The sequence below is a fragment of the Electrophorus electricus genome, chromosome 18 (genome assembly GCF_041902795.1).
Source record: "Electrophorus electricus isolate QZ-2024a chromosome 18, ASM4190279v1, whole genome shotgun sequence".
Taxonomy (NCBI): Eukaryota; Metazoa; Chordata; class Actinopteri; order Gymnotiformes; family Gymnotidae; genus Electrophorus; species Electrophorus electricus.
The window spans coordinates 8,771,469-8,793,695 of NC_137514.1; the positions used below are offsets into that span (position 1 = coordinate 8,771,469).

General features: G+C 39.2%; 2 protein-coding genes across 4 annotated transcripts in view; both read right to left on the reverse strand.

Moving 5' to 3' along the window:
• Positions 1 to 127: 127 nt before the first annotated feature.
• styxl2 (serine/threonine/tyrosine interacting like 2) lies at positions 128 to 7,112 on the reverse strand. Of its 2 annotated transcripts, none has more exons than XM_027010078.3 (6): positions 6,974 to 7,112; positions 5,836 to 5,962; positions 5,486 to 5,622; positions 4,995 to 5,226; positions 4,439 to 4,656; positions 128 to 3,263 (listed from the first exon to the last, which is right to left on the reverse strand). In XM_027010078.3, exons 2-6 carry the CDS (start codon positions 5,943 to 5,945, stop codon positions 499 to 501), a joined length of 3,462 nt encoding a protein of 1,153 aa, XP_026865879.2. In that variant the 5' UTR covers positions 5,946 to 5,962; positions 6,974 to 7,112; the 3' UTR covers positions 128 to 498. The 2 variants fall into 2 exon arrangements, with proteins under 2 accessions (XP_026865879.2, XP_026865887.2); XM_027010086.3 differs by having other exon boundaries at positions 5,836 to 5,965; positions 6,974 to 7,085.
• Positions 7,113 to 9,136: 2,024 nt separating this feature from the next.
• crfa4 (cytokine receptor family, class I receptor 4) overlaps positions 9,137 to 22,227 on the reverse strand; it is a 30,611-nt gene continuing 17,520 nt past the window's right edge. For both annotated transcript variants that reach the window (XM_081701641.1, XM_081701640.1), the window contains exons 2-9: positions 19,320 to 19,430; positions 15,966 to 16,095; positions 15,418 to 15,587; positions 14,932 to 15,110; positions 14,419 to 14,572; positions 13,959 to 14,046; positions 13,080 to 13,149; positions 9,137 to 11,940 (exon numbers count right to left, since the gene is read on the reverse strand). In XM_081701641.1, the coding sequence (XP_081557767.1) occupies positions 11,275 to 11,940; positions 13,080 to 13,149; positions 13,959 to 14,046; positions 14,419 to 14,572; positions 14,932 to 15,110; positions 15,418 to 15,587; positions 15,966 to 16,095; positions 19,320 to 19,404 (1,542 nt within the window). In that variant the 5' untranslated portion in view covers positions 19,405 to 19,430 and the 3' untranslated portion in view covers positions 9,137 to 11,274. The remainder of the gene's footprint in view (positions 11,941 to 13,079; positions 13,150 to 13,958; positions 14,047 to 14,418; positions 14,573 to 14,931; positions 15,111 to 15,417; positions 15,588 to 15,965; positions 16,096 to 19,319; positions 19,431 to 22,227) is intronic.

The window sequence follows — 22,227 nt, forward strand, 5'->3', positions numbered from 1 at the left end:
CTTATTTCATTTTAATCTGGGTTACAGATATGTTTATTTATCTTCAGATCATAGATTTTAAAGCATTCTAAGCATTTTAAAGTAATTGTTTTCAAGAACAAATACAGTGAATATACAAGAGACATGGTTTAAAAATGTTTTAAGAAATTAATGTGGCTTTAATGTTAAGTTTGAACATTATTATTATTATTATTATTATTTATTTATTAATTAATTAATTTATTTTTTACCGTTTTGCAAAGTAGTCTATGTGAAGTACAATAGAATATTGGCATAGTTAATATGGACTGATCATCACTAATTACTGAGGGTTCTTGATTCCCAATGACATCACTAAAAAACCCTTGGTCATTCTGTGCTTTTAAAATTTATGCTCATACCATTTATATGATGAACCAGAAGCATGTAGGTAAATTCTCAGGTCACTATACTATGAAATTTGTCTCATAAGAAACATTTAGATTAAGTCCCTCTGGAAATAAACAACAGGGTGTTTTGTTAGGAGTCATTTCTTTTAGTAAGTGATTTTTCCTCCTTTTGCTTCCTCCATGCAGCAAGGACTTCATTATCTTGTGACTCCGCTGCTACACGTTCTCTTGCCTTTTGTCTGATCCGATTGATAAAAGCAGATACCTCCTCATCTTCCTCTTCTTCCTGCCTTGTCCTATTTTGTCCTGCTATGTCACTGTCATCAAATCTTGAAGAGTGAGTAAATTTCCGCTTTGCTGAGTATTCCTGGTAACTGTCTTCTTCCTCTGTGACATGTCTAGAATACAGTCTTCCAGTTCTGCAATGGCTAGGCTCTGATGTTCCATTGCATGAGAGGTCTGGTCCAGGGGGCATCCTCGTGGAATGATAGTTGAATTCTGGACTGGGATCTCTGCTTAAATCAGAGTCAGTGTCAACCTTATATTGGGAGGTGAATCTTGAAGCAATGTCATAGTCTTCTTCCTCACCTTCCTGTGCTATGACTGAACTTCTTTGGCTTGGAAAATCGAACTCTGAAAGCTCCGGAGGTTCTTCATACGTTGACCTTGACATGCGAGGCTCAGTTATATCTTCACCATAACGTCTCGGCTTACTTGTGGGGGGTCTTACATTTTTCAGCCATTCATCGATACTGCAAGTTGGGTTTGCTGAGGCAGGAAGGTTGAGTATTCCCGAACGGCCGTAATCTCTTTTGGGTTTTTGTTTGTCACAGGTGAGGGCAGATGAATCTTCAGTGTTAAATCCATTTGATTTAGATCCTGAGTTTCCAAGGCCACTCTCATCCTGCTTGTCTTCATCCTCACCCTTTTGCTTCTTCTTCTTATACAATGTGCTACGCTTATTGTCTTCTGTAATTTTCTTCATCTCATAGGAAGCCATCTTCTGTCTCATATCGGACTGAATTTCTTTCTCCATTGTATTGAGTTTATGCAGGTTTACCTGGTCTTGGAAGAGACTGTACAGGGGTACACTGGTGGTGGTGATCTTGCTCCTGCGGGAACCTAAACCAGAAACAGAGGAAAGACTAGATGCTCCACCAGCAGATAAAATGGACTCTGCCCTTTCACCTGTTACAGACGTAGCCCTACTGCCAGCAGAAAACACTGATTCAGCCTTATTGCAGGATAACAAGCTGGGGTATGATGTTCCACTGAGCATAGAGGTCTTATCATCATCCACTCCACGTCCAGGTTGAACAGCTGAGTTAGCACCCAAACTGAGAACTGACCCTGCTCGCGATGGAGGAAGGCTTCCTCCTATTATCATTTCTGCTTGCTTTTGTCTAAGGGTTTCATTGACCACATTTGCAATCCAGTTCTGGATGTTTTCTATGTTAACCATTTGTTCTCCATTGGGTCCCAGCACCGGGGCGGGTGGCTCAGGTGGAGCAGGTGGGACAGAGGGCTGGGAACATGTGCTACGGCCTGATAGGACAGATGATCTGCCACTCAACATGGACATGTTATCATCTCCTGCAACACTTGCAGAAGGGAAAGCACCAGCACAGAAAGCAGACAGTGGGATGCAGCTACCACTGAGTGAGCTCTCAGTTTCCCAGCCACACACTGATTGGCTCTCCTCTAGTGTTTTTCTGGAGCGCTCCAGTATTTCTTCTCTCCGCTGTCTCCTCTTGACTGTGGCTGAATCTTCTCCACGACTCATCTCTAGAATTTCATCCTTGTTCTCTTCACCACCATATTTCTTCTGTTGCTTCAATTTCCATGTCTGATAAGCTGTTAAGTTGATGTCTTCCAGAGAAGGAGCAGGGGTTTCTGCCTCACCTTCTTTTTGCTCCCCACTGCCCTTTTCAGCCTCTGTTTCTTTCTTGTTCCAACCAAACTGTATTCTCTTGATCTTCCAGCGCTGTAGAGGGGTTAGATTTTCCTTGTTCTTCTGACAGAAGTAGTACATGGAACTCGAGTCAGAGAGTATGCTCTTCACATCATCATCTATCTTCTTTTGGCATGCCTCAGTGCTTGCATCCTCATCTGTTTCCTTGAAGTGATATTTTGCGGTCGCTTGCTCCTCAATCTCTCTGAGACGTTGCTTCCATAGGTCAGTGTAGCTGCTGCAGCTTGCGGTAGACATGGAGTCGGAGGCGGGGCAGTGAGGTCGGCGTTTGAGCCTCTCCTTCACCATCTGCACATCCTCGCTGGTCACGCTCTCCAGATCCTCTGGCCGTGGAGCGGGACATTTTCCTGCCTCTGCAAGAGTCTCATTATCCTCCTCCTCACACATTAGTTGGGCCTCCCACCATTCCTCACTCTTGAACTTCTCATTCCGTTTTTGCCACTCCTGAATCATTTTGTCCACATCTTCATCTTCGTCCTCTCCGTCTTTCCCAGGAAGGGAAGGGTCTTTTGTAGTTGGCCTTTGGTCAGGCCTGTTCGGGCCTCTGAGAAGGCCAGCCTTGAGGGCTGCAGCAGCAGCAGAGGAGGCCACACTACTCATAACACTCATGGTGTCTTCCTCCTCTTCCACCATGATGGAGTTGGCCTTGACTCCAAACATGCTTTCTTCCTCATCGAGGCGAGCCCGAGCATCAATTACAGAGCACTGGCTGAGAGTATCATCATCGTCATCTCGCTCTTCCATCAAGGTTTCATTGAGCTCGCGCAGCTGCTTTAGGAAGCCCTCGTTGGGACAGATTGCGCGTTTCTTTCTGATTTCCATCAGTGCCTCCATAATGGTCATGTTATGAAAGATCATTAAATAGGCAGCAACTAGCACTGCTGAACGACTTATTCCCATCATGGAGTCCACCAGCACTTTACCTGTGAATAAAAAAAAAGAAGCTTAATGTGTCTTTCAATATTTGAAATGACTGGCTATAAATGAAATAAATAGGTCACACCCACTGACAGCAAAACAATTGTAATTGCATCAAAATGAAATTTAACAGCAGTGTTTCAAATAGAAATGTTGAATAAATTTCCCTCCCAACATCTAGAGTAGATAGCTAGTATTCGTTTACATTTTGCTCTTGTTGCACATCCACCAAGATCCACTGCAGCTTAGGCCACCAAATTTAGAAACTTACCCAACTGAGACACATAACTCTTGATATTTTCACCTTCTATTTATAACAATGCTGCAACCTTATCTTAGCAGACACTTTAAGGTTGCCTCTAAAATTGTTTTGTGTTGGTGATGTAGTATAGTGGTCTATGTACAAACAGACTTATGTGTACATAACTCTGTATACAGTAGTTTACATATCACTGACTGACATGAGATGACTTTACTTTATCCTAACCTTTTATTTTTTTTTGATGTATTTGTTAAAGTTATCAGTGAGTTTCTTCACCATACCTTTAATTCACAGTTGACTTTTCCTGCTGTCTCTAAACTAACTTTTCAAAAGTCCTTTCCCTGTTTTTTTTAATTTTTTTTAAATTTTATTTTATTTTTTTTACACATTTGTAATAACACCTATGTGCTATTGTAAGAGTCCCACTCCCACTTTCATCATTTATAATCAGGGTTGACCTCACCCATTAGCTAACAACGCTTATATGTTAATTGTGCTCATCTCTTTCCAAATCTGTCACACCACAGGCAGACTAAAACGGGTAAGACAATCATTTTTTGTTGCTTGTTTCTTTACTGAGTGTTTTGTCATAACCCTTAACTGCTCAGTTGATCTGTATGTGGAACTGGAACAAAACAAAAAAACCTGAATTGACTTGGAATGATCCCCAAGAATGAGATTTGAGAACCCTTGGTCTTGCTGGTGGTATTTGACCAAGTAAAAGAGCTTATAAAATTCGTGTCAGGATTAGCCTTTTAAAAGTGCTTTACTTGATGTGCTTCATTTTTTCTATGACAGGGTATTGATGTCCTCTTTCAGGTATCGCTTGACACAGATATCGTGCTTTAGTTTTGCCAAATGCTCATATATCTAGAGAACCATGTATGACTCACCCCCCAAGTCGTTACTTTCACTTACCCCTATGAGTCAGCAAGGCTTCATCCAGAAACTCAGCACATGTTCTCAAATGTGGTGAGATGTCTGCATCAGGGAAATCGTCAACTTCGATGCCTTTGTATGTAATGTTCATTCCCTGATAGAAGCTCTCGCTTGTGTAGACTCCAGTCCCATGGCCTGCATTCAAGATGTGAGTGATGCCAAGACGCTTCAGACGAGGTTTGTTGACTGCTACTGATCTGTAGATTGATGAATGCAACTGTATTTAGTCTTAGACACAACTTGGATTTTATCTCTGAAATGAAGTTTTTGGCAAATTCCTTTCTCAAGCTAAAGATTAAATGCCTTTGTTTGAAATGACAGCAATAATGTGGCCTCTTCAATATTGCATGAAAGCACACTTACAATCTCTCTGAAAATCTTATAGATACTACAAATAACTGATTTTAGAGGAGCACCCAAGACAAGCTTAAATGCTGGCTGGTTAAACAATATTTTCATTAATATACTTTGCAAAAACTACAGTTTGTTTCATGGTCATATATCACACAGAAGTAATGTTTCTGAAGTGACTCACTTTTCTCCAATAAAGATGTTAGGCCAGACTTCATCCACTGGATTTATTGGGGACTCCAGGCGGTCCTGAACCAGAGCCCTCTGGATGTCTAGCACACAGGGTGTGTTGTATGGGCTGCGGTCATCAATCATGTCCTTAACACGGTTGTACAGGTCTTCTACCATTAGCTGCTCTGCAGTCTCCAGCATGCTTTCTGGAGTTGAAGTCAACTTTATCTCTTTGGTCTTCAATTCTGAGAACAGAGAGAATAATAAAGAAATGCTATATCTGCTAACTCTGACTAGTAATTTTTTCATCTATGTAAATCTATTTCCAAACATGAAAAGAAATCAGGTGCAGTATCAAAATGTTAAAAATTATACAAGTTTTAGTAATTTTGTCATGGCGTTAAAATTCTTTATGGCACTTACTTTATTATTTTCATTATTCTTTTAATATGATTACTGTCATTTCATAATTCACAACTCAATTATAATACAAAATCTACCAACCCTCATTGATAATCTGTTTGGCAGCAATAGCTGAGGAGAGGTGAATGGGATCCATGAAGATGCTCTCAGCATCTGACCCAGAAATCATAGAGAACCTGTCTGAGATGGTAGAGAAACAATCTGACACCATGGAAAAACTGGAAGGAAAAAGAGAGAACACACGTTAATGATCAAATCGTACACTGACCACAGTGGCTCTGAGAAAGGTGCTTAAGTCAGTAGTAGAAATAGAAAAGCAAGCAGGGACAACAACTCATGTATGAATGTAATGCATTTAAGCCAAGCATGTCTGAGGATATAACTAGAGATTGAGATGCAGTTGTATGTAGCAGAAAGACAGGGTATATAACCTTGGTGAGGCACAGCGTAGGTAGTGGGACTGGACGTCTTTCACTGCAGGAGTTCCGTCCTCGTCTGGAACCTTTTGATCTGTGGTGCTTTTGTCAGTGGATGAGGCCATGATAACAGTGTCCTCTTCTGCTGGTCATGAGAGCAGCACATATATTTAGTCGAAACCTCAAGACTCAATCACATGAATGCAAGTGCAGAGTACGTAAGAACTAAAAACAATGTTGAAGAATATGGAAATATTTCTATTATCAGATTATCAGAATTTACTGATAATAAACTCTGATGCAGTATTTTATAACTTCATATTGTCATTATGTATGAATGTAAGAATGACAGAGCAGAAAAAAGTAGAATTCACATGATATCAATATAATATTGTAATATTGATTATACCATTATTATATCATGTTATAAGCCTGTAATTTTAACATTATTATGTTGTATCTTAATTATTGTTTACACATAAAGGACATTCAATGTGTTTTAATCATATACATATATGCCATAGCAAAATATGAACTGTATCAAGGGTAAAAGCACTTTAAGACATATTTCTGGTTCATCATGACATGGAAGAAGAACTTGTTTTCAAGAAGTGGTTGAATTCAGGAATGCACCAGTTATTGACAGACATTGTGATATTAATGTCTGTTGTTTAAAGAAGGTGATAGAGCAAGACACCATGTTAAAAAACTATTTTGTTTATTTCATAGGTACTGTTTGAGAAAAAAGACATACCAGTTCATTAAAGTAGGATAAACAGTGACTTTCTTTCAAAAGGATGAATTACATTAGTAATTACATTTTTTTTTTTCAGATATTTTTCTCTGGATAAAATTTAATTTTAATTAGCTGGCATTTTCATCCTGATCTAGAACAGTTTAAGTATATATTGTTGTGTAAATGTGTTGTGATGGTGTGTTTGTCAGAGTGTCAGTGCCTATATATAGCACAAGGACAGCTGAGAGGACCCTTCTGGTACAGAGGCCTGACAGACGAGGCCATGACAAGGAATGAGTGAAAAAAGGAACCCAAAGAAAATAAAAATATTCAAAACACCATATTTTTTTCAGCATTTTCCCTTCAAATTTAGATCTACCTTTATATCAAACCAAATACAATAAATGTAGCTCTTACCGGCGAGGCTGAAGCAGGCAGTAATATCTCTGGTAGCAGGGTGGGGTCTGTCAGCAGAAGTCTAAAGTTGGAGAAATGAGTCTGCCAACAGAAGTCTAAAGTTAGAGGGCTCCTCACCCACCCCTCAAATCAATCCCCAGCCCAGCCTCAACCCTTTAATGACCTGCCGCTGACATCATCTTGGGGCAGGGGCAGGGTGCTCTAAGACACTGAAGCATTACGGCAGCATGCTGGCAAACCCAGTATGCCAGTGCTACTGACACTTGACGCATCATTTGTCAACTTATTTTATTTTTTATTGTTTTTGGAATATGTAGATTGCTGCAATTTCATTCCAGAATCAATAAACTTCTATTTAATCTACATAGACATGTATTTATTTATAAACAATATAAATACATATCTATATGAGGAAATGTATTTGAACACCCTGAAATACATTTATCTAAAACATAGGACTTGTTACATGACTACTTTGTGTTTAACTAACACAGAATATGCTGTAAATATGTCAACACACCCTGAGAGACATTTTTATTCCCAGTTTGGGTATTCTAGAACAACATTCATTTCTTACTTAAGCGTTATTTCACCTTATGTAGGGAATCTTTTGGTGTCATGTTTTAAGTAACATGTTTTAAGTAACAGTTTTCTACACTACAACTACAAATATAATGGGAAATTTATATTTAACACCTTCATGCCTATTAAAGAATCTATATTCCCTACTGATGATGAGAAGGGGTTATCAACATTTACAGTTTACAGAGTTTTGCATGGTTTACCATAATGGATTTTGTATCCACGTATCTATTTAACTGAGATCAGCATTGCTATGATAATTGTTTGATAGTGACGACGGCAAAGGCTCCTAACAGTCTTACAAATAGAAATTTTCATGTATAAATTATGGCTTCTTAAACCCACCTGTCTTACCTAGAAATCTTCCAAGTTTTTTTTTTCTTCTGGGCCTACATAAGGAATGTAAGACTGGAATAATAATTTTGCCTGTGTGTTACAGAGGTGAGAGAAGTCACTGGGTTATAAATGTTATCTGCAGCTAACAATGGTGACAATGCTGGGTAGGCTACTATTTATAATTTGGAATGTCCACAGACAAAAGATAGCAACCTTTGGCAAGAGTTTTTTTAATGTTACTAACAAAAAACACACAAAAAAACCCCTTGAAACTAAAAAAAACAACAACTCATGAGCATGCTAACAACGTTCACACAAACTTTGCGTCTTTCACAAAATATGCTGTCAAAAGATGGCAAAATGTCACAATCCTATAAACCGTCTATGATCTTACACTTTATCAGCAGTCCTTAAAAACATAATTAAATCTACATTGTCTGCAGCTCTTGATTAATTGTGGAGCACCAGGGGTCAATTTAATTCACTGCTCATTGTTTAACTGGGCATGGGCTTGGGCTTCATTAAAATAATCATTGTAATGTTTCATTCTATTACCTGATGTTTTCCATTTTTATTTTTAATATAATATACAATACATATCGCTATCTACATTCGCAAATTATAATAATATAACCTATTAAGTGCAAGGTTTATTTGTACAGAACGTATTGTTTTAATTTGGAGAAAATGCCAATCTGACAGGCGTCTTTCTCTTAAAGTCATTATTTGATATATGGTGCCCTCTGCTGGAAGAAAATTAATTGCAAGGTAACGGCACAGTAGCTATGCAGATCTACACCCACTTTGCATTTTATTGGAAACATTTATTTATTAGAAGCATCTTGTAGGTGCACAGTTTAATACTATAGCTTATCTGTCTCTTCTATTTGCACATTTCTTGTTAGCCATCCCCTTAACACTGGTTCCTGACCTCAGGACAACTGCTGACTTCTAAACCGAGCAGTGACAGTGACACATATAAAATCTCTACACTGCAGTGTCTCAGACATTTTCTGTCATGCCATTACAGTGTCACTACTGTGCCGAAAATGGTTTATCACTCAAATAATATAAAGCCAGCAATGGTCCCTGTGGCCAGAAACTGCTAGGTTAGAGAGGTCCTGACAAATTAGGTGTGGCATCCTAATAAAATGTTCAGATAATGAAACTAGGGACAAGTGAAATAGACATGTGGTTAGAAACATAATATGGTTAGAAACAATATCACAGAAACTTTAGTAGGCTGTTTGATCGTTTATTTCACTACATGGGAATCCGTTTAGACAGAGAAACAGGAATCCCCCCCCACAGAACACACAAAAAAATGACAAAATATATAAAAGCATTTGGTACAAGTTCCTCAGAAGTGCATTTAGCTCAGTCTTGAAAAGCCCTGTAAATGCAGGAGAAACTCATACAGTTAAGGCACAGACATCTGTAAGCAGCACAACACAGTGACACATTACAGAGGAACACTGTGCAGAACGCAAATGCAACGGGCAGATAACGAGCAAATCAGGGAGAGTGAGCCTTGAAAAAGAGAGAGTGGGAGAAAGAGAGAGAGAGAAGGAGGACAAAGGGATGAGGGAGCGATTAAAGAGAAAGGGAGGAGAGACAGAGCATAATACAGTGTCAAAAGATCACCCGATACAACTTCAAAGTTTATGGAAAATGAGTGAGATGTAACACAAATAACAGTGTTGGCAGTCTCTCTCCATCACACACGCACACACACACACGCACACACACACACACACACACACACACACACACACACACACACACACGCACGCACAAACAGTTAATAAGTAATTATTGTCTGTACATTTCATTATTGTTAACAAGAATCTGAAGTAGTGAATCATAGCCAAGTGAAACAAAGAAACAAAGAGAAAAAATTATTTGGGAAAAATGACCCACGGATATCTTGCCTGGCTCACACAATGTATTGTTTTAAAAGGCACCTCACTTTAAATATTATCAAGACAATTAGCACACTGCCATAATAAACAGGCCAATCATTCTTATCACATTTTTGGGAGAATGATTGTTTAGCTTGTTTGAACCTATGTCTTCATATCTTCATAACATGAACCATAAATATCAGATTTGTATCATACCCTGTTTAAGACTTATCCATGTAACCTTTCAATAATTCATAAGTGGACTATATATAATTTATGTGCCTTCGAAATTTATTTGAAGTTAATGGTTGCATATAATAACAACAGCTCCATTGTTCTTGTTAAGCAGCATTTTAATTGTCCCCATAGTCATGATAACTTCACATTTATCACTTGCTTTCTTTAAGTAGATTAATATCTTAATATTAATATATCTTAATATATCTTAATGTGTACATCAAAAATTGTTAATCATTAAGATTTTTTTCTACCAGTACTATCATTGCCACTACATATTGTGCATTTATTGCATATGGTCCTGTCATGAGGCGTATTGTGTTTATGTAAGGCAAGACCCAGTCTTGTCTACTGGCAAGGCTTTCTCTTTGTATTCTCTCCTGTGACTGCTGTAGACTTCTTGGTGTGCTGACATTGACAAAACCTTGCTTGTTCACCAAGAGATGCATTTAAGAATAAGATTCCTACAGCAAATCCCACCCACAAAAAAATTGTGATGCAGCTATTATACATGCCATTAAGCACTGATTACAAATACAACAGTATTAATAAAAGGCTTTATTTTTTTAAAAACTAGGAAATATACCCATACTACCCTGCTCAAAGTTCAAGCTCAAGCTCACATTAATAAGCACTGAGGCGTGTGCTAGGAGGTAATCTCCTCAGTTAAACTCAGCTGGGAATGTCTGCTTCAGAGAATCCATAAAGGGTCCATGTTGACCTTGCTTCATAAAGTGTGTTGCTCTATTTGCATTTGCATCACCTCTCCAGACCTGTTCTGTACATACCAATCATTACAGACATTACAGAGACTCTCTCAGTGCAGCTACTTGTGTGGTCATGCCAAGATCATTTGTGTACTCTTAGTGTTTGTTTCACCATTTAGCGAGACTGATTCTGACCCTGTTTGTAACTTTGACTCCAAACCTATACAACTCTGCCTCTTGCCTAACCATAACCCTAACACTACTCAAGCCTCATCTGCACATTACACTAAAACATCCAGAAATGTCCAGAGAATCAATCCATTGCATTGGTAATGCTCTTTGCTATTAAATAGATTTATTTGGTTACACTGTACATATTATTATATGTGTAGTGTGTATTGATGTTTTCACCAGAATGTTGGTATAATTGGTATGCACATATATAGTAAGTATGTTGTATTTTACATGTGTTAATATTAAGTCCTTTAGGCAACAGAGTACACCACAACTGGTGTATAATGCATTTTCATAATTGCTAGCTCCCATGTGTCTGGTGGGGATGTATTGATACAGCAAATTCACTCTGCTCTGCCTCCCCTGGGCTAACTGGATTAAAACTGGCTGGAACTTCTGCCTGTTTCTCCAAGTAGACCACTAATTGGCTGTTCTTCTCTGAGTCCTCCCCCAGTTTCTGTCTCAGCTGAAAATAGGGGGTGTCTGTGATAACATTTGACACACAGGGGACTAGATGCACTGCTCCACTAGGTGATACTCTGTTCACACAGGTGTAGAAGTCATGAAAGGTGGGCGGAGCAGTGGTAGTTAAAGATGCAGAGTCGAGAATCATGCTGTAGTCCATTCCTGGGAATGACACAAGCTCTGGCTGGGTGTGGCTTGGCACTGACCACACTGGTGAATTGCTCTCAGCAGGCAGGGCCACTTCCAAATCCTTGTTGTAGGGGTGCTCTTCTCCATACACCACAGGTGCTTGGCAGTAATCGGAGGGGCTACTGACGGTGAGAAGCAATTGCTGGCTCTCAGGGGGAGTGGCATCGTTGTCGTGGCTGGATGTAAGGCTAGGTTGAGGCGGGGTAACCTCCTCGTCCATGCTTTCATGGCACGAGGTCTCCTCATGGTACTGAGAAGACTTATAGCCATACAGGGATGAGAAGTGAGAATTGATCTCATCCATCTTCCCCTTCTGGAGAGAAAAGATGGAGAGAGAGTGAGATACAAAGATACAAAAAGACATGAATAAAAGAATGAAACAAAAAAGAAAAAAGAAAGAGCATAAGGAAAAATAAAACAAAACAAAATCCCCAAAACAAAGTTGGCAGACCAATCTAAACTTTAAAGTCTTTTTTAAAAACATTTTCTAAACTTGCTTGAGAAAACATTTTCAGATCAACAGCTGAAAACATTTTTCCCTTTTAGTGACAAACACATTGGACAAATTTAAAGTGGATATTTTTATTGCACCTAGACAGATAAAACCATCAAACCACACTCCATACTACTTACTACACTCAATATTACTCAAACATACTCAATACTACTCACTATACTCTATACAACTCACTTTACTCTATAGTTGTAGTCTAAAGGCTAGAGAAATGAGCTTGGAACAAAATGGTTGCCAGCACTGTGGCTGATGTGTGTGTGTGTGTGTGTGTGTGTGTGTGTGTGTGTGTGTGTGTGTTGTCACTGCCACAGATAGGTTGAATATAAAGACTCTTTTGCTTAAATAAAAAAAGGATTATATTTAACCCTACATTAAAATTACACTCAATCTACCTCCCTTTTAGAATTTCCTACAATGTGAATCCCTTTTTTGTAATCAGTAGTGCTACAGTTTTACTCGCTCTCATGTTATGCTGTCATATGCTATTAATTTTTAGATGGATAAAAGCTTATGCCAAATATGGTCTGGAGTTGGTGATAACCGACTGTTTCATTTTTGATACTGCATATTCTATAATGAACATCTGAAAATGTTGAACAGGCTATATCACTTACATGTTTACACTTACTCATCTGATTTGCCCTCTAAATATACTCATGTATCTCTGAATAAAGCGTGCTTGCTTCTCAGCATCTCTGACACTGTGTCAATCATAAAGTGTGTCCCAGGACTGTGAAGAAGGACAGCCAGACCCAGGTGATGCAGATGGTGGGACCAGAGGTACAGGGTTATGGAAAACGTGTGTGTATGTGTGTGTGTGTGTATGTGTGTGCGTGTGTGTGTGTGTGTGTGTGCGTGTGTGCATGCGTGTGTGCGCGCACGCGCGTGTGTGTGTGTGTGTCTGAGGATGTCTTGTGTGCCTTATTGAAGGTCAGTACCTTCAGAAGCATGGGATCAATTCCTCTGATGCATGGCTTAGGGATGGGTGGGATCAGGTAAGCTTTAATCCTGTTGGATGGAGGAAAATTAAAGGTTTACAAGTCCTTCAGAGAGACTTGCTCTCATAGTGGTGGATGCACATGTCACACATAACTCACACATGTATGCATACACACACACAAACATCACTGCACTTAGTTAGAATGTATATTTTTATAGACATTGCTCAGCTAGCTACAGAAAATGTTCCACGGAGGTTTATTCCAATTCCACAGAGGTTTATCCCATTAATATAATATTATATTATATTATATAAAATAATATAATAATGAATATATAAATATAAAATACAATTAATTATCATAAGTTTTTAAAGGTGGATTTATTCTTGAGGCACATTGGTCACAACCCTATACATTAATACACACTTATGCATGTGTAAAAACCTGTGAAACCTTGATAACACTTGCAAAAACACTATCCATCTTCAAACTGATGTGTCTTATTCTGTTTTGGGGCTTTGCCTTAATGAATATCCAATTTGGGGCATTAGTAGATAAGCAACAAGGATGAGGGTATGAGAGTGGATTCATGACCATTAGAATCTGTCAAAGCTTTGACCTAATCAATGGTGGGTGTTAATTTCATGCGATGTATTCTAAAGGCTTTTATTAAACTTACAACTAAACCATTGCACTAAACCTACAACTAGACCCTTAAGTCACTGATAAACGTAGTGACGTTAATTTTAGTTTTGTACTCAGTAGTCCATTTTTTCATTAGAGATAAAGGAAGGGGAATTGGGTATTTATGTTTCATGGACATGCATTTGACGTTAACTGACAGTGTGATACCAGTGTGTGAGAGCTAGCCTTCACCTCTTTCCTTGGGAAATGACCCCTATCCCGATGATGAACATGGTCGTGACTCCAATGGCAATTACAAGAATCACCACATACACTTGCTCTGAAAGAGGGAAAAGATAGAGAGAAAGAGAGAGAGCGTCAATGGATACCTTGACACAAATATTTGAACCATTTCAAATCAGATATTGGTACTGCTGGTCACTCCAGATATGTCAAGAAGCTGTAAGTGTGTGGTTATACTGTAGGTAATTACAGTTCTTCATTCAAACAACAGTATTGCTAAGCAGAAGTCAAGTGTGTGTTTTCAATTTAACATGTACAAGAAACATCACATTGTACTTAGAAATGAAAAGGTCGTCTGCAAACTCACAAGCTGTACTTAAACGTACTCAGCAAAATACCCTTAACAAGTCTCAATAGACTCATGGTCACATGTGAGTGCATGTGTGCGCGCACGTGTGTTTGTGTGTACCTGACAGTTTTCTGGGAGGAACAATAAGCATTAGTGTTGAGCTCCACTTGCTCCACAGATTGCTGTTTTGTGAGCGGCAGCGCACTTGTACTTCATAATTCCCTACTGGCAAGTCCAGTAGCTCCAGATAAGGCTCACGCAGACGCTCCTTGACCTGTAGGGGGAGACATACGCACAGGCATATACACACATACACACAGAAACACAGATAATACACTGTTGAGGAAAATCCATCTGTGATTTCAACATTTCGGAATCTGAATCTTTTTTCACATCACAGTGCCAGCTATCTCATTCAGTATTTCAAGAGTTCCCCTAAAAAATTTGTAAAAAATAAAATTTTTTAAAAAGCAGGCCAAGCTGCAGGATGAAACCCTGTAGCATGTGCTACTGCAGAGTGTATTACTGAAACATTATATGCATGGAAACCTGCTGACTATTTATTGTGCTTCTTGTGTATTCAGTCAGAACCCTCCCCACACCCATGACCTTTCTCTGCTTCAGTCTCAGTACCTTCCATTTATTGGGCTCAGGGACATGTCTGAACCGCAGCTCAAAGATGAGTGTGATCCACCCGCTTCGTACGTGGGAGGCAATGGGGTACTGCCAGGACACATGGGCCGTGCGACCAGACTCGTGGTTGCTGATGTTCAGCAAAGTGTAGGTGAGGTTGAAGGGTGGGTCTGTCTCCACTATGGGCGCAGGCAAGCAAATGGTCAGAGGCAAGAAGAAGGAAATGACTGTCTTGACACTTGGACTTTGATGAAAACTTTGTGGGAACTGTCTGGAAACATGTCACAAAAGAAAGGGCAAAACTGGACTGACAAGCCTGCACTAACCTGCAACATCAGGCTAAGCTGATGTTGAACAAGCAGTTAGAATCTGCAGCTAAACATATTATTTGTTGTCAGACAGATACACAAAAAGTATTACCAGCCTACCAATAGTGCACAGGGAGAGTTATTAAAAACTCTTTCCAGTCAACGATTTCAGGCTTACCGATGTCTGCCACATCCAGACAGCACTGCTCGGAGGTGAAAGAACCTTTGAGGCTGCGTGCAGTCACATTCATGCAGAACAACTCCCAAATGACCGTGTGCTCTTCATCAAAATAACAGCTGTTTGCACCTCCACTCACATAGTCTGGACATTCTTTCGGTGACTTCTTGCTAAAATGCAAAACAGTAATACATTACACTGTGACAATAATACATTACACAGCACAACATATTTTCGGGTGAAGTAATTGCCATGCCTGGCATTGTAGAACTGATATATGTGGAACAGCAAATCCCGGTTCTATCTAAAGTACTGCAGGATCAAGACTTGTAAAGATAGTTAGGCAGTACTGTGGGGAATGCTTAATTAAATATATATATATATATACATATATATATATATATATATATATGTATATATATATATATATTTCTTTAGTAAAGGTTACTGCATCAACTGCAAGAACAATGTGCTTAATGCTAATACTGCTGCACTAATCATATTAACTTAATCAGTGAGCTTGCTTTAAATGTCACACCATGCCTTACCCAATGGTGTACATGAGGCTATAAGTCAAATTGTCATCGCCCTGGGGACCGTTGTCAAGGGGATGCCACCAGCAAGTAAAGGTCTCCATGTCTGGAGAGCGGCAGTAATGGATATATGGCCTACTGGCATCTGCAAAAATAATGAAGCAAATCAGTCTTCAGAGGTGTAGGTGGTTTGAACAGTTCATTAGGTCTAACTTTTGAGGTCAAGGAAACCAGTTTCAGTTTATTTTTAATATATTTTCAACACAACCCAGGCCAATCTAGAATGGAGATATGTAAAATGGATGAAGTCTTTAAAACATAGCTCTGTATTAAAAAAAAAAGCTATCTTTCCCTTATTGGGGTAATAACTAATAATCCTCTTGGTGTCAATGCAGGCTAGGTGTAAGGTCTGCAGTTTCACTGGCCTAAAATCAGATGTACATCTTTCATCTTCCAGTCAAGGTAAGACTTCAACGTGTGTGGCCAGTGGCACAACTAGAACTAGATCTCGAATTAGAATTATGTTGGTTTCATTAGTTCCTTGGTTGTCAGGCCAGTTTTCACAATTCACTGTCAGTAGCTTGCAGGCTAATGCCACTAACAGTGTTAATCTGTTTTGGAGACCATGTATTTATGAAGGAAACCAGGAATAGTTCAGTGAGAGAGTTTCAACCTCACTGCGTAGCCATGTGCTACACAAAGAAATGAAGGGGCACAAGCAGCCTTTTATGGAAAAAGCAAACGCTTTCATGTCTAACTTGCCTAACTGCCATGTTTAGTAACTGTTAATTATCTGTCAATTATGGGAATAGATTGAAATAGATGTCTTGGTCTATCCACAATGATTTATAATTACTAGGCCATTAAAAAGGGTGCATCAGTATCAGGTGTGTGAGCATTATTTTTCTGCTTTATATAAGTGAGGATGGAACTAAAACCATCTCTCAGAGAGGCCCTGTACAACTCCACAAGGAGACAATGACAGAGATACATGACAGTGAAATATATGCAACACTTTAATATGGGGGCAAAATTGTCCAATAATACAAGATAATAATAAATGATCTACCCTCCACTATATGACACTTAATTGAAGACTAATCCACCTTCCACAAATCAGTGTGTATAATGCGAATTATTTCATTTTGCTTTAATAATCAAGATGGCATAATTAGGCTTGATAAAGAATATTTCCCATCGTTAGTGATCAGTGATAGGGTAATGCAGTAATGATTAACACATTACTGTAAATTCTTGTACTCACATAACAGTTACTGACTAAAAATAAATGTTACTTGCATTACTCGTGTGTTTCTAAGCGAACAACAACAACAAAAATGCACAAGGTTTTATAGGAGGAGACTGTGTTTCCATAAGTGGAGACATTATTGCAAGTAAATATAAAAATATTAGGCACACTGTGAAGTGAAACTGTGGAAAATACATAATACCTACACAAACTTTTTATTTTCAAAGAAACTTTATCATTAACAGTGAATGCTGTGACTATAATAGCACTATGCAACGCACAGAATTATGATTGGTGTGTTTATGCTGTTATTACAGTAGCACAAAACTGAGCCTTCTTTTAGGTTTCAAAATTATAGCTCCACACTCTTGGGCTGAAAAAGGTCAAACCCAAACTTCAAGTTAAGGGTCCTAACAACAAATCAGAAAATAGTCAGAAAACGGATATGAACCACAAAACTGCACTCCTGAGACCCGTGCCGATGTTTGCTCATCACTGCTCGTTGTTGCAGTGAAGTGTTTTTGGAAAAAGCTGGAAACAGGGAAATGTACTTACATAGACATGTTGTACATAAAATAATGAAAACATTTCAATGTTTTGATATACAATTCCCACTTGCACATATCTGGGAATTATTTATTTGAAGTTGAGACCAGAAAAAGCTTAATATTTTGCAATTTTGACTTTGCCCCCCCGCCCGCCCACCCTTTTTTCTTTCTCTTTTGGCCGTGAGTGTAAAAGTGAGCTAAGCCAAAATAAAAGAATCAAAACTATGATGCCACGGTGATGAAAGCTTCTGTACTTTACAGACCAACATGCAGCAAACACGTTTGTTTTATCCTATAAAGTTACTCCTACAGACTTTAACTGTAGGAGTCCAGTTGATTCAGTGATAAATATGTTTTTTACTTTTTAAAAATAATAATTTACACATAATGGTGGACATTTCCTTCTTCCTATCATTATTGGGCATCTCATAGACAATGCACACAGGCTTGTTCCTTTTACATACATACACACACATTACAGCATTTCTTTCTGCTATGAGTATTTATATCAGAGACGATCACTGTGCTAGTGTTCTCACAAAGCCTGATGAAAGAGCCCCCTACCCCCCACTTTTCTTAAATTCGTGGTGATAAATAAGAAATGGCTTTATGTTGGGCCAGTTCAATAAAACAGTAGCCAGACATGTAATGCAGACGGTGTCACAATGGGACACGCACTAGCACTCGCAAACAAAGTCAGGTAACAGAGCACGAAAGGCTGACCGAACCCAAGCTCTAAATGGCCAGAACAGGAGCCTGTACTCAGCACTGCCTCCCACCTGAGCTATAAGGGGCTGTACAGGGCAAGCTACTATCTGTGCCAGTTCAAGCAAGGCCAATTGAACTCCCGACATTGCTGACCACTGATCCTCAGTTCTGCACTACACAACCACTGTCTTCTTAGGTTTAATGCAGAGCTGTATTTTCTAGGCAGTTACACTGTATTGCTGCTTAATTAGCACATTTCTGAATGTTTATATTAACAGTTTTGTATTGTGCTTGTGGCATATTGGCCACTGGCTTGAAAAGACAGAGAGCGACGGAGAGCGCGGTGAAGACTGCCACGATTCTGTGTGCCTCCCTGCATCCTGTAACGTACTTAAAAATGAATGTTTAAAGTTGTTTTTATAGTTGTTGATTTTTCTTTGTGGGCTGATTTAGTATATCGATGTTTTAGATTTGAATATATTCTACAATATTAGAAGTTTTTGATGTCTGCTGGTTTTTTTTTCTCCAGTTAATAACACTCCTCACGTGTTTCTGTTTAGTTTCTTTCTCATTTCTGCTTGTTTGCTAAGTGTGAGCTTTAAAAATAAAGTGCTTCCTTGAGCAGAAATGGTCTTCTGACTCTTCTTCAGTGCCAAGACTACAGTATGTCATGCAGTCAACTTCTGAGAAGTAAAATGGTGCTTGTGCAAAAACTGTGTGACCATGTGCATTATGTCTGATCACTGACGTGCAGGCCAGGTCCTGACCGGCAGCTAAGTGCCATACTCTTCCGTGCACTCGCCCTCAGCACAAGTGCTGTGAAGTGTGAGGACCTGCCTTCTCCACTGCTATGGCCTGACTCACCTTCCTTGCAGGTCGGAGACCGCAAGGATTCCTGGGATGCTACCACGACGGTTGACCAGCACAAACAGAGCAGGAGTCTCATCATCGCTCTTCAACTGACAGCCCAGGAGCCTTGACAAAAGAAAGCAGGCATGTGTTAGACGCAGAAAGAGACAGAAGAAAGGGAATGGTTCTAATGTGGCATGATTTCAGTCATGGGATAGATCATACGACAAGTCTGTCAGACCTATAAGGGGCTGTTTATGGCGAAATCAGTGAAACACTTACACACACACACACACACACACACACACACACACACACACACACACACACACACACACACACACTCACACACACACTCACACACACACTCACACACACTCACACACACTCACACACACACTCACACACACTGTTTGCACATACCTATGAAACACTTGCGCATACATATGAAACATTTTCACATAAATAGTGTACTACTTACATTTGCATATCATATTTTACACTTGCATATACACGCACTTGCACATTCATTCACTGATGTGTAAACCCTGAGTTTAACTATGCTTGCATGTATGTGTGTGGCATGAACATCGTCATGTCAGCGTCTAATTCAGATTATATGACAGAATGTAGATCAAAGACACCAATGAAGGAATATTCCTGCAGGTCCAACAACATTTTGTACAACTCATAGTAGGGCTGCCAAACGTACCCATGATCTACTTTGACAAGGGATCATATTAATCAATGTTTGGACCTGGGATTTAATTGACCTTTGGATTGTTTGACACAGACATCTTATTGGTGTCCTACCAGTAGAAAACACTAAACACTTTAAGCAAATTTTGGAATACACTCCCAGTGTAGCTAGTGAGAACTATGTTCAGATAGTTTATGCTCAAAGATTCAAGCATTAATTGAATTATAAATTATGATATTATATGATATGTAGCCTGTAAACCTGTTGGTAACCACATGGCTATGTCATACCATTAGGCTACATATTCAGAACGTATATCTCATCATCATTCATTAGAATACACTCCCAATATCAATGACATTTGTTTTAAATATTTTCTAAGGTACCGTAGCACATAATCTTATTATTTTTAATAGTAGCTATTTCCGATGAATAACCTGCAATCTTAAATCAATTTTTAAATTTCCATAACTCTTATACCAGCACATATAGCTCATTTACAATTAAACAAATGTCAGACCGCTCTATACCTTATTTTCATGAGCGGGTTTTAACATTATTAAATATCTGCCTTCCTGTTACAAAGAAATGACTTCCAGGCACACTGAAAATTGTTTACACACACACAGCCACACACATACATGCAAGCATAATTAAACTCTGTGTTTACATACCAGTGAATGAATGTGCAAGTGCATAAGTGTAAGTTGCCTAGTCATTTAGTCTGGCACAATATAAACCTAAAACTCAGATTTGGCTAAAAATGGAGGTGTCCACAAATAACTATATGCAATGACCTGCAGGGAAATGCAACAAATCAAAATTTAGATTCAGTGCACATTCTTATCAAAAGTAAACTATCAAGTAAACAAAAACAATCCAGTGACATTGTTGGGCACTCAGGAGCTATGGCTTGGAAGCAAAGCAGCACCAGAAAGTTTCCTAATGCATTATGTAGGCTGTTAGACTTGTAAATCCAGATATATGATATAAGGGTGTGTGTGTGTGTGTGTGTGTGTGTGTGTGTGTGTGTGTGTGTGTGTGTGTGTGTGTGTGTATGTGTGCATGTGTGTGTGCTCTGATAGAGATCTAGTGATATATCTCTTTAAGTGTGTGAGCTAGGGGTAGCTGCCCCGCCTTTAGGAGCAAGCCCTGAAGCAGTATGGATCAGAAAGTTAAAGCAATTCAAGCCATGCTTGAGCCTGCTAATCCTCTCTACCAAATATTTACTCAGTTACAGCGATCCCATGCAACAACAGAACAATGGCACGCACACATAACTCAAACACAGCATGTAATGTATGTGGGTATGTGAAACTTGTCTGCTAACAAGGAGAACTGAACCATGCTAAAGTGCATTATGGTAGATGTTTTCAAGAAAGTCATCTGGTCTGGCTAGGGAGCCAGAGTTTTGTTCCATTCCAGCCCCTGGCTCTCTGCAGCAGCTGTAACATAAAAACCCCCCACAAGGATCTACAAGGATTTAGAGATCCTGCTTTATGGCAAGATGAGCATTTGCGTTAAGAATTGTAGCACAAGAGTAAATATATTTAATGAAATGGATTTAATTAAGTAAATCGATTAATGAATTTAATTGATGCTAGAAAGGCACTTTATAACATTTTTTTATGAGTATTAAAAATGGCGTGTGTGAGATTAAACTAAAGCATTAACAACGGTAAAAATCAGTTATAATTAGCACTAGAAAGAGGTCAGAACTTCTTTTAAGTTGTGTTTGGTCTACAGTAGCACACGTTCCTTCAAAGCTCGGCTCTTAGCTTTGAGCTGTGAGCAGTCGGGCCCTGTGAGACTCTGTGAGAGTCTGCCCTTCCGCTATGCTGAGAGGCATAATAAAGAGTCAAAACGATGGCAGATTTGCCCCTTCATAACTGTCCTCTGCTTTTGTCACTAGACTGTGCCAAACATAATGCATAATTTCCTCTTTGTCTGCTGGCTTGGGCATTCGTGGAGGCCCTTCTGAACATGAGCTGAGGTAAAACCTACTATTGGGTAATTCCCCATTGCTTGCAAATGCTCCCGACCAAAGCCGTCTCACTTTTAAAGACTACCCATATCTGGCAGTGCTCTTTCTCCATAAAGGACATTCTGTGGTCAGCCTGCTATCTGTACAATGCCTTCTCTGTGTCCCAACATCCTAGCTGCCAATGGTGCATAAGGATTGTGGTCAAGCTGCACTCTCTTGAACTCTAATGTTAAGTTAAA

Excerpts from the sequence above, each read along its gene's own strand:
- styxl2 (XM_027010078.3), bottom strand. The coding sequence starts at position 5,945 with ATGGCCTCATCCACTGACAAAAGCACCACAGATCAAAAGGTTCCAGAC. Across the intron at positions 4,657-4,994 it reads AACATCTTTATTGGAGAAAA|ATCAGTAGCAGTCAACAAAC; the intron begins GTGAGTCACTTC and ends ATCAATCTACAG. Across the intron at positions 3,264-4,438 it reads AGCCTTGCTGACTCATAGGG|GTAAAGTGCTGGTGGACTCC; the intron begins GTAAGTGAAAGT and ends TTTTATTCACAG.